General features: G+C 48.4%; 1 protein-coding gene across 2 annotated transcripts in view; it reads right to left on the bottom strand.

Annotated features, from left to right (window-relative positions):
• Nucleotides 1–10,131: 10,131 nt before the first annotated feature.
• SAFB2 (scaffold attachment factor B2) overlaps nt 10,132–12,160 on the bottom strand; it is a 40,070-nt gene continuing 38,041 nt past the window's right edge. For both annotated transcript variants that reach the window (XM_080674974.1, XM_080674975.1), the window contains 3 exons: nt 11,044–11,156; nt 10,821–10,887; nt 10,132–10,525 (listed from right to left, as the gene is read on the bottom strand). In XM_080674974.1, coding sequence (XP_080531100.1) covers nt 10,375–10,525; nt 10,821–10,887; nt 11,044–11,156 — 331 coding nt within the window. In that variant the 3' untranslated portion in view covers nt 10,132–10,374. The remainder of the gene's footprint in view (nt 10,526–10,820; nt 10,888–11,043; nt 11,157–12,160) is intronic.

Below are 12,160 nucleotides of genomic sequence, written 5' to 3' on the forward strand. Positions count from 1 at the left end.
GCCCTCTAGCTAGGGCTTGGCACACGGTAGGTGCTGAGGTTTAGTAGAACCTAAATTTTGCTCAGTCAGTTCCATGAACACCTGTTTCTGTCTCCTGTCACCTCTCCTTGGGGGTCCCATGACAGACTCTGGGCGCCACCAATAAGTGCTCCATAAATGTTTCAGTTCTCTAATTCTTTCGGTGACTCAACACAGAGCTGCCGAGGAAGGTGAATGGAGAGGTAGTGGCAGGTTTCTGTGGAGATGGAGACAGGAGACACATAGAGTTACCTCTCCTCCCCAGAGACACACTCAAGGACATATACTCCCAGACCTATGCAGACACACCCAATTCAAAACAAGTACATGCAGCCCAGCTGGTGTGGCTCAGTAGTTGAGCATCGACCTATGAACCAGGAGGTCATGGTTCAATTCCCAGTCAGGGCACATGCCTGGGTTACGGGCTCAATCCCCAGTGTGTGGTGTGCAGAAGGCAGCCCATCAATGATTCTCTCTCATCATTGATGTTTCTGTCTTTCACTCCCTCTCCCCTCCTCTCTGAAATCAATAAAAACATTTTTAAAAAGCACACGCAGACCAACGCAGACACAGCCCCAAACAAGCATAATATACACACGGGACATGCACCCCCCCCAGGGCTTTGGCCTGGGATGGCCAGGTTAGGGAGGCTCCCCCTGCGCCAGCCTCCACCTCCATCCCTCCTCCTTGGGGCCCAGGGCCTCCTGCTAAGGAGGGGCGAGGCAGGGATGGCTGCGTGGCTTTCGGACGCCACCTGGTGGGTACAAGGGACAGGGGGCATGACAGCTCAGCAGCTTAACATCTCTGTGGGTCTCGGGTTCCCCTGTGTTCGTCTGTGATTGCTTATGTCTCTATTTGCATCTGTGTCTCTATTTCTCTGTGTCTCAGCCTCTTCTCTCTTCTTTTTCTTTCTGTGTTTGTCTCTCTCTCCAGCTCTGTCTCGTCTTCTGTGGCTCTCCATCTCTCTTTTTCTTTCTCCCCTCACACCTCTTCCCCACCACCAGAGCCCAAGGCCTCTTCAATAACTGAGCCAATTACCCCCAATCACTCCTCCCTGTGTACCCCTCTTATTAGCCACATCCTCTGTGCCCTGTCCCCCAATGATATCATCCTGGCACTTCCTGCCACCATAGGCTGTCGCTATGACTCAGTCGGGATGGGGAGTGATGACCAACCTCATCAGCTTTGCCTGCCAGCCACACCTACCTCCTATGTTCTGGTCTTTGCCGGGGGGACCTCATACCTGGAGGAGCACGTGGTCCCCCTGCTTTATCCTTGTCCAGCCTCTGTTTGGACAAGGGCAGAGCAGAGGACAGAGGATGCGGCTAATAAGGGGTACACAGGGAGGGATGATTGGTGGTGCCTGGTTCAGTTATTGAAGAGGCCCATAAGGCCATGTTGGCTTACCCCTTCCCCACGGCTGGCTACTGCTGGCTCCCTGAAGGTGGCAAGTGCTGGTAGCAAGGGAAGGGGGTGTGGGGACAGTGAGGAGTTGGGCCCCCAAGCAAGGAAGGTCCAAGAGAGGGGAAGGAACAGTCACCCTTGAACCTTAATAAGAGGGCAGGGATCTCTTCTCAATGACCCCGCTCACACATCACCCGCTAGCTGACACCTGAACCCTGACCACCCAGACTTTGGAGGCCACTCTGCCTGACTCCATGTCTCCCCTGCACCTGCTTGCTCTGAGGTGCTGCACCCTTTCCTTTCTGGGCTACTGCACATTCTGTTCCCTCTCCCAGAATGCCCTTCCAGTCACCTCCTCTAGGGAGCCTCTTAATCTCTTCTTTTCCTTATTCCATCCCGTCCTTGAAATCATCCGTTGAGCTCCAGAAAGCAGGTCTGTCTTGGTTACGGTCATGGCTGTGTCCCTGGCAGAGCCCAGCACACAGGAAATGCCCAAGGAAGTGTTTGCTAAATGAATGAGTGAGCTAGAAAAGGCTCATAGGTACACTCTTGAGCCCAGATCTTTGATCTTGCCTTGCTGGGGGTGGGAGGGGGCTTGGCCAAGTGGGCTTCTTCCCTCTCTGTGCCCCATTTTTCCAGGGGGGGGGGGCTGAAGGGACATTTTCTAAGCTGCTTGTGAAATCTACCCTGCTGGGTCTCATTTCAGCTGAGTCTGTAAACATTTGGTCCATCGTGGCCGGCAGCAACTATGCAGGAGAAGCTTCAGTGCCTTTTATGAGCCTCCCTGTGGGGCTCGACTCGAGGTTTCTGTGGCTGGGTATGTGGGGCAGCCTGGCAGTTTCTCAGCAGGTTGGCATGAGGTAGGTAAGACTGAAGAACTGGAAGAAGCGGCAAGAGGCTCCCAGCACTTAACCTTGCAGCATGCCGCATTCAAGAGGCCAAACCTGGGGCCTCTTGGTTTTAAAAATTATTAATGCAGCCCTAACCGGTTTGGTTCAGTGGATAGAGCATCGGCCTGCAGACTAAGGGTCCCAGGTTTGATTCCAGTCAAGGGCATGTACCTTGGTTGGGGGCACATCCCCAGTAGGGGGTGTGCAGGAGGCAGCTGATTGATGTTTCTCTCTCATCGATGCTTCTAACTCTCTCTCCCTCTCCCTTCCTCTCTGTAAAACATCAATAAAATATATTTTTTAAATAAAAAAATTATTAATGCAATATCATAGATTACAGCTGCCATGATGGACATGGGTCCCCTTCCGAATGGACCCCTTCCTCACATCTTAAGGCCACACTTACTCCTTAGAGGGAGGGCTTTCTGGCTGAGGCAGAAGGCCTACTTTAGACCTGGTTCTTGTAGAAGAATTAACAGCAACTACAACCATTTTTTAAGAGCCTACTACATGCACATACTGTGTAAAGCACTTTAAATGCATCATCTTCTCACATCCTCTGAATCACCCTGCCCATTTTACAAGAAAATTCAGGAGGTTTCAAGGTCATCCAGGTGGCGAAGGGCAGAGCTGGGATTGGAACTCTCCCGCCTAGTTTGGTCTCAAGTCACCCAACCCTCATGGAGGTCTCCCCAAAAGGGTCACCATCCCAGTGCTTCTCAACCGTCAGGATCCCAGGAGTGGCTGGAGGTAGGGCCTGAATCAAACCAGCAGGTCTGACTTGGGGCCTGGGAACCCCAACTCTCAGACCTGCTGGAAGTGGAGTGAGGCACATTTAAAAAATTATTTATTGATTTGAGAGAGAAACATCGATTTGTTGTTCCACTTACTTACGCATTCATTGGTTGCTTCTTGTATGTGACCTGGACTGAACCTGCAGCCTGAGCATATAGGGATGATGCTCTAATCAACTGAGGTACTGGGCCAGAGCAGGAAGTGCAGTTTTTAAAAAATATGTTTTATTGATTTTTTTACAGAGAGGAAGGGAGAGGGATAGAGTGTTAGAAACATTGATGAGAGAGAAACATCGATTCAGCTGCCTTCTGCACACTCCCTACTGGATATGTGCCCACAACCAAGGTACATGCCCTTGCCCGGAATCGAACCTGGGACCCTTCAGTCCGCAGGCCGATGCTCTATCCACTGAGCCAAACCGGTTAGGGCAGGAAGTGCATTTTTAAGAAGCACGCGCCTCCCTCCACCTTCCTCAGTCCTAAGTAACGGCAGCCTTACTACTGCACACATCCAAACGTTTGTAGTGCTCCCTCTGAATCTCAGCAGATAGTCTTCTACCTGGTGTTTACTGCCGACACCAGAAGGCACAGGATCTAGAGGCCCCATAACACTTTAAACTAGAGGAATTTTGTACCATGCCTCAAAAGAGCCAGTAGGTCATACAAGAGGTGAAGCAATCTGAAAACTTGAAGATACAGAATTATTCTGTATTTTCTTTCTCCTCTTCATAAATTCGGTAAGCATTCACTACTCTGTGTCTACCACATTCCAGGTGGGTTGGCCAAGTCTTTATTTTCTGGCTTTTGACTCTTTATGACATCTGGGCCTCATCTTGGACCATGTGACCAAGATAGGGACAGTGATACGTCACAGTAGAGACCTGGAAGCCAGTTAAAAGTCACCCCATCCCCACTAACCAACGACTTTGTGGATGTGTTTTTAAAAGGTAAAAAGCCCTTTTTATACGTTGCATTTGAAATTTTTTGACTAAAAGTAACACATGCAATGTAAGCCTGGCAATCATTGTGAAGGCGTGGGAATTCCTACAAAGTGAGAAAATTTAACCTAGGAGCTGTTTTGAAATGTAATGAAATCTTTAAGAATACAAAATTTAGCAGTTGATGAAGTTGACACATTTTTGTAGATGTGGAGACGTTTGATAAGGTATTAATTCTGATTTTACAGTCTTCTTTTTGTATTTGTGGAGCCAATAAATTCTTTCCTCTACCCTCCTCATTTTACAGGTCTCCTGTAAAACATGAACATCCTGGGCCAGGGGTGGGCAAACTTTTTGACTCGAGGGCCACAATGGGTTCTTAAACTGGACCGGAGGGCCGGAACAAAAGCATGGATGGAGTGTTTGTGTGAACTAATATAAATTCAAAGTAAAGGAGCGGAGGGGAGAGCAAGAGAACCCTCCGCTCTTTCGGCTCCGCGGGCCGGATAGAACAGCTGAATGGGCCGGATCCAGCCTGCGGGCCATAGTTTGCCCACGGCTGTCCTGGGCACTATTCCTGCAGGGACTCTTAGTGCCTGTCAACATTTATTAAGCACTTACTCTGTGCCAGGAGCAATTCTGAGCTTTATAATTTTTTTAAAATCCTCATCTGAAGATAGGTTTATTGATTTTCTTATTTATTTATTTATTTATTTATTTATTTATTTATTTATTCAATCCTCACCTGAGGATATTCTTTCCATTGCTTTTTTTAAAAATAGGAAACATATCTTTTAAAAATATATATTTTTATTGGTTTCAGAGAGGAAGGGAGAGGGAGAGAGATAGAAACATCAATGATGAAAGAGCATCATTGATTGACTGCCTCCCACACACCCCACACTGGGGATCAAGTCCGCAAACCAGGCATGTGCCCTGACCGGGAATCAAACCGTGACCTCTTGGCTCCTGGTCAACGTTCAACCACTGAGCCATGCTGGCTGGGCCCCATTGCTTTTTAGAGAGACTGGAAGAGCGAGGGAAAGACAAAGAGAGACATTGATGTGAGAGGAACGCATCAATTGGTTGCTTCCTGCACGAGCCCCGACGAGGGCCCAGGTTGGGGAGGAGCCTGCAACCAAGGTACATGTTCTTGACCGGAATCGAACCTGAAGGTTCCAGTCTGTTGGGCTGTTTATTGATTTTTAGAGAAAAGGAGAGATATCAGTGAGAGAGAAACATTGATCAGTTGCCTCCCATATGTGCCCTGACCAGGGATCAAACCTGCAACCCAGGTATGTGCCCTGACAGAATCAAAACTGCAACCTTTTGGAGTATGGGATGAAACTCCAACTAACTGAGCCATTCGGCCAGGGCTATATTAGTTAATTTAATCATAGCAAAGGCCCTCTATGGTAAATACTATCACTATTCCCTTCTTCCAGTTACGGAAGCCAAAGCAGAGAAAAACTAGTAACTTCCTGTGGGCAGGCCTTAGCATATAGGGATGAGGCGCAGGCAGACAGGTGGGTTGATTCTAAGCAGTCTGGTTCTTGAGTTTGGCTTCCCAGTTTATACCCCAGTGGTTCTCACTCCTGATACCTAACAGATCCCCACCTTTAAAATTATTTTAAAACTAGTAGCTCTGCGCATGAATCTGTGCACCAGTAGCTCTCTGCAGGGCCTGGCTGCTCCGCGCCCACTGCCCAGAGGCTCTCTGCAGCCCAGAGGCCTATCCGCGGCCAGGCGCAGAACGCTTGCCTCATTGCCGGGGCAACGAAGCAAGCATTCTGCCAGGCTGCTCACGCTGCCCGCTCTCAGTGGCCACCCCACCCAGGGACTGAAGGACTCCAGCGGGGCTGAGAGGACTGGGTGTCACCATCTCATGGCTATGGGCGCTGCCATCTTTGTGATGGAGTGATGGTTAATTTGCATATTACCCTTTTATTAGATAGGATTGTGATCAAATATACATAAAATGTAACTATTTTTTTTTAAATATATATTTTATTGATTTTTTACAGAGAGGAAGGGAGAGGCACAGAGAGTTAGAAACATCTATGAGAGAAACATCAATCAGCCGCCTCCTGCATACCTCCTACTGGGGATGTGCCTGCAACCAAGGTACATACCCTTGACCAGAATCAAACCTGGGACCCCTCAGTCCGCAGGCCGACGCTCCATCCACTGAGCAAAACCAGCCAGGGCACAATTTTGAAGTGTTTAGCTCAGGGGTGGGCAAACTTTTTGACTCGAGGGCCACAATGGGTTCTTAAACTGAACCGGAGGGCCGGAACAAAAGCATGGATGGAGTGTTTGTGTGAACTAATATAAATTCAAAGTAAAGGAGCGGAGGGGAGAGCAAGAGAACCGGATAGAACAGCCGGATCCGGCCCGCGGGCCGTAGTTTGCCCACGACTGGTTTAGCTCAATGGCATTAAGTACATTCACAATGTTGTGCAACCATCCCCACCCTCCATCTCCGGAACGTTCTCATGTTACCAAACTAAAACTCTGTCCCTATTAAACACTAACTACTCATCCCTCTACCCCAGCCCCTGGCTCCCACCATATACTTTTTCTTTTTTAAAAAGTATTTTATTTTTTATTTATTTTTAAATATATTTTTATTGATTTCAGAGAGGAAGGGAGAGATAGAAACATCAATGATGAGAGAAAATCATTGATTGGCTGCCTCCTGATCACCCTCTACTGGGGATCGAGCCTGCAATCCAGGCATGTGTCCTTGACCGGAATCAAACCCAGGACCCTTCAGTCCACAGGCCGATGCTCTATCCACTAAGCCAAACCTGCTAGGGCCCACCACATACTTTCTGTTTTTATAGATCTGACTCCTCTAGGGACCTCTTATGAATGCAATCACACAATACTTGTCCTTTTGTGACTGGATTATTTCATTGCTTAATGTCCTCACGGTTCATCCTCTTTGTAGCAGGTGTCAGAAAGTCCTTCCTTTTTAAGGATGAATACAATAGTATTCTATTGTCTGGATGGCTATCATAAAACAAACAAACAGCCCTGGCCAGTTTGCTTAGTAGATAGAGCATTGGCCTGTAAACCAAAGGGTCCCGGGTTCAATTTCGGTCAAGGGCACGTACCTTGGTTGCAGGCTCCTCCCTGGCCCGGGGCCTGGGGCAGGAGGCAATCAATCTATGTGTTTCTCTCACATCTATGTTTCTCTCTCTTTCCCTCTCTCTTCCACTCTCCCTAAATATCAATGGAAAAATATCATCAGGCGAGGATTAACAAAAGCAAAAAAATAAATAAATAAAACAAACAAAAACAGAAACTAACAAGTGTTGGCAAGGGTGTGGAGAAATTAGAAAGCTTGTGCATGGCTGGTGGGAATAGAAAATGGTGCAGCCACATTTAGGCAGTTCCTCAAGTTAAAAAGTATCCACCAAGAGAACGGCAAACAGATACACCTGTCTTCATGGCAGCATTATCCACAGAAGCCAAAGGATGGAACAACCCGAGTGTCCCTTTTATTTTTCCATTGATTGTTTAGAGTGGAAGGAAGGGAGGGAGAGAAACACTGATGTGAGACACAGTGATTGGTTGCCTCCTGTATGTGCCCCGACCAGGGCTGGGGATCCAACCTGCGACCCTTTGGTCCTCAGGTCGATGCTCTAACCACTGAACACACTGGCCAGGGCTGCAGCCCCTTTTACATAACAGATATTTTGTTCCACCTCTTTTCTCTCCTGAAATAAAAATCAGAATGAATATAACCTAACTACACACAACTTAAAAAAAGGAACAATCCAACCAATGTGATGCATTATCAGATAGACAGAAAAAACAAAAAGAATGTCCGACACTGAGCACGATGGTGAGGACCTACCTACAGACAATGCCAATCAGGCAGAATCAGCAGGGAGGCAGAGACCCCAGAAGCTCTGCTCACAGAAATGGTGAGCAACTCTTGGTAAGGTTCTGTACTGAACAATAAGCAATTCTCTCAATTTACCCAGAAGTTGCACCCCTGGGAAAATCCATATGAAGTCCTGGCCCCCAGGACCTCAGAATGTGACCCCATTTGGAGACAAGGCCTTTACACAGGTAACATGTCATTAGGGTGACCCTAATCCAGTATGACTGTGTCCTTATAAAAAGGGGACATTTGGATGCAAACACACAGGGAGGCTAGGTAAAGGAGACAGAGATAGGGTGATGCTTCCACACGGCAAGAATGCCAAAAATTGCCAGTGACCACCAGAAACAGATTCTCCTTCGCGGCCTCAGGAGGAATTAGCTCTGCCAACACCTTGATCTTGAACTTCTAGCCTCCGTAACTGGGAGAGAATAAATTTGTTTCAAACCACATAGTTTGCAGTAATGTGTTATGGCAGCCCTAGCAAACTAATGTATTTTGTGTCTCTATATACTAATAAAACAGAGCTGGGCCCTGGCTGGCATGGATCAGTGGTTAGAGTGTCGGCCTATGCACTCAAGGGTCAAGGGTTAGATTCCTGGTCAAGAGCACGTACCTGGGTTGCAGGTTCAATCCTAGGCCCTGGTTGGGGCACATGTAGGAGGGAGGCAACCAATCGATGTCTCTCTCTCACATCCATGTTTCTCTCTCTCTCTCTCCCTCCCTTCCACACTAAAAATCAATGAAAAAAGAAAACCTTTTGTTAAAAGGATTAACAAAAAAAGGCCCAGCTAACTAGGAAGGGGCTGTCCAGGGGGAATAGCCTGCACTGTTCCCCAAGGCTTCCTCAAGCAGCTTGGTGGCGGTGCCCCAGTTGAGCGCCCTGGTGGCACTCTAGGATGCAACTCTGCCTGCCGGAGTAATTGCTCCATTACATCTACGTGACGACAGCTAAACAGTCTCACCCACTACCCCAGGCTAAGTCTGGCTTTTCGTGCCCCAAATGGAAAGCCCAGACTATACTTTGCAGAGACAGACTTCTGTGCAGGAGGCAATATGCCATGTTGTCTCCTATCCGCAACATGGGGCCAATGTCCTGTCAACCTGTCATTGGAAAACTCTGCCGTGAGGTGGGGAAAGCTCACAAAGTGTTTATTTGCAGCAATTCAAACAGACAGGTCAAGGAGGGGCCAGCACTGACTGCCTTTGATGCTGGGGAGGATTTTCAGATTGCTCTTTTAAAACTAAACAGCCCAGCAGGAACACAGGGTATTCAGGGACAACTGGCAATTGTTTGGGGCCTGTGGGGTAGCTGTCCCAGTTACCAAGGGAAGGGAATTGAGGTTCCCAGCAGGTAGCACAGTGGATTAACTCTTACCACACTGGACCAGGGCCAGGAATGGTGGGAAGCGAGCCCTTCCTCCTGCCCTAGCCTTGTGGCCACCAGACCTCCTACTCATGAGGTGACGGATATGGCTTTTTTGCTCCAACATGCCTGCAGTCCCCCACTCTCTGCGGCAGTTCTGCCTGTGCCACTGCTCTTCTCCTAGAAGAGAAGCACCTCACTGTGGTGTCACCCTGGAGAGGCCTGCTCAGACTTGTGATGTGGCACCTCTGCCCAGCCAGGTGCCTTGTTCGGTAGTCTTTAATGAAGAAAACCGGAATCAACTCTATCACAAATGAGGAGACTTCACATGTAAATTTGCACTTCCAGAAAAATGACTGGATCAGGCACACTGAGTCCGTGCCAAGAAGAGGTAGCCCTTTTAGAAGAGCCAGTGTGCTCTGGGGGGCCAAGGGCAGCTACCAAGCACTGTAGGGCCCGACACATGTGCCCATCCCTTAGGCAGGCCCCCAAACCTCACACCATTACTGGACGCTGCCCCAGGCACTCTGGCACAAAGAGTGAAGTGACTGGTCAGGGGCTCCACAATGTACTCACCCCTCCCCTCAACTAAGAATTCCCAATTCCCATCCCAGCTCTGCCACCTACAAGCTCTAAGACCTTGGGCACGTGATCTAACCCCTGCACCTGGCTCCTTATTTCTCAGATGGGGAGATGATGCCCACTTTATCAACGGTTGGGAGAATTCAAGTATGATGAGCTGGCAGCCACCACCAAGTGTGCAATGGTGGTGCTGAAGGTTGGTACTATTCTTTGCTCTGTAATCACCACAATACACACACACCAGAATGCGAACCGTAAACTTTTATTAATGGAAAATGGAATGCCTCATTACAGAAACCTTGTCTCAAAAATGGCAGAACAAGAACACGCTTATTTAAAAAAAGAAAAAATGAGTTCACATATTACCAAGCTACAACATGGTGGCAGGATTTGTTTTTGTTTCTTAAAAGATTCCACAAGTTCAAGGTAACTGGCTAAGAAATTCAACAGTGCATCTGCATACCTGAACACATGGAGGGAGTGGGGTTTAGTAGCGGCGAGTGAAGTGGGGGTATGGATGGGGGTGGGGGTGCGGGACTCTGTTGCCCCGGTCCTGGCCGGCCAGTCCTCCATCTTCCAGTTCTCCACTGGGCACCACGTGGCCCTGGGAATGCCCATCTTGTGCAAAGCCGCCTTGCCTAAGAACAGAGGCACACATTTGTCCCTTGAAGTGCTTTACATTTTCACCATCATATGGCAGCATGCAGCTCTGCAGCCTTTAGAGCCCGCGTGGCTTTTTCCGGGTGAGAAACATCATAATTACAGACCACATTCCAGGTCCCTGGAGAGCGTTATTTGCACTAGTTACCAAGAGCTGCTTTTGGGACTTGTTTTCAAAACATTCAACCCAGCAAGTTGATCAAACATGCAAAAAAGGGAGAGGAAGTGAGAAGCAGGAACAAATCAATTTTATCCGGGGACAAAACTTCTTACCCCGACATTCCACCCCGATTGGCCATGTGCCCTGTCCCTGAGGGCCCAGAGAGGCCCCTCTCAGCACCTGGAAGAGAAGAAAGAGTCTGCAAACACTCCCTTCTTGGAAGTCTCTGGAAAAGCTGGGGGGGGGGGGGGGAAGCTGGCCTGTGGAGAATTCTGGGACTGGCCAACCCTTCCTGGGAGCCTCCACCCTCACTCATGGGCAGGAGTTAGCCCATACCTAGCCACCTGGCGTGCTCCCGGCCTGCCGTGCCTGCGTCTACCATGCCTGGCCAGGCACGCTCCTGGTGCTCCTCTAGCCTCTGACTGTGCTCCGTCCAGTCACGTCCACCCCTGTACCGAAAGGAAAAAAAAAGCAGATACATCCCAGTATGCCTAGAGAAGGCTGTGGCATGGCTTCAGCCTTCACACCTTGTACCGATTGTTTCTGAGGGAAGTGGGCAAAGATGGGAACAGACACTTTTCCAAAGGTACACGCATGGCCAATAAGCACACAAGAATGTGTTCAGCATCGGTAACATCTCAACCAGATGACTGAGATGTACACCCATCCCAGCTACGCCATGACTCTTATCAGAGAGGCCCTGGCCAGGCAGCTCAGTTGGTTAGAATGTTGTCCTGATAAACCAAGGTTGTGGGTTCGATCCCTGGTCAGGCACATACAAGAAACAAGTAATGAATGCATAAATGGGTGGAGCAACAAATTGATGTTTCTCTCTCTCCTTTCTCTTTCTCTTTCTCTCTTTCAAAAAACCAAAAACAAACAAACAAAAAAACAAAAGATCAACCTTAGCAGTTTTGCCTCAGTGGATGGAGTATCGACCCTCGGACTGAAAGGTTGAGGGTTTGATTCCAGTCAGGCGTCCGATTCTGGTCAGGGGCATATATTGGGGTTGCAGGCTCAATCCCCGGCCCTGGTTGGCGTGTGTGTGGGAGGCAACCAGTCGGTGTGTCTCTCTCATATTGATGTTTCTCTCTCTCTCCCTTCCACTCTCCCACTCTAAAAATTAATGGAAAAATAACCTCGGGTCAGGATTTAAAAAAAAAAAAATCAATAAAAAACAACAACAGACTGCAACAAGTGCTAGTGAGGATGTGGAGAAACTGGAACCCTCACACGGCTAGCGGGAACTGAAAATGGGGTAGCCTCCGGGAGAAACAACAGCAGTGGTTCCTCAAAATGTTCAACTTCTAGGGACCATGGAACCAGCAACACCCCTCCTAGGTGTCTAGGGAAGGGAACATATGCTAACAAAAACCTGTACATAAATGTTCTTAAAAGCATAATTCATAATAGTCCCCAAATGGAAATAACCTAAGTGTTTGTCCTTCAACTC

Source organism: Plecotus auritus, assembly GCF_963455305.1.
Source record: "Plecotus auritus genome assembly, chromosome: 6".
NCBI lineage: Eukaryota > Metazoa > Chordata > Mammalia > Chiroptera > Vespertilionidae > Plecotus > Plecotus auritus.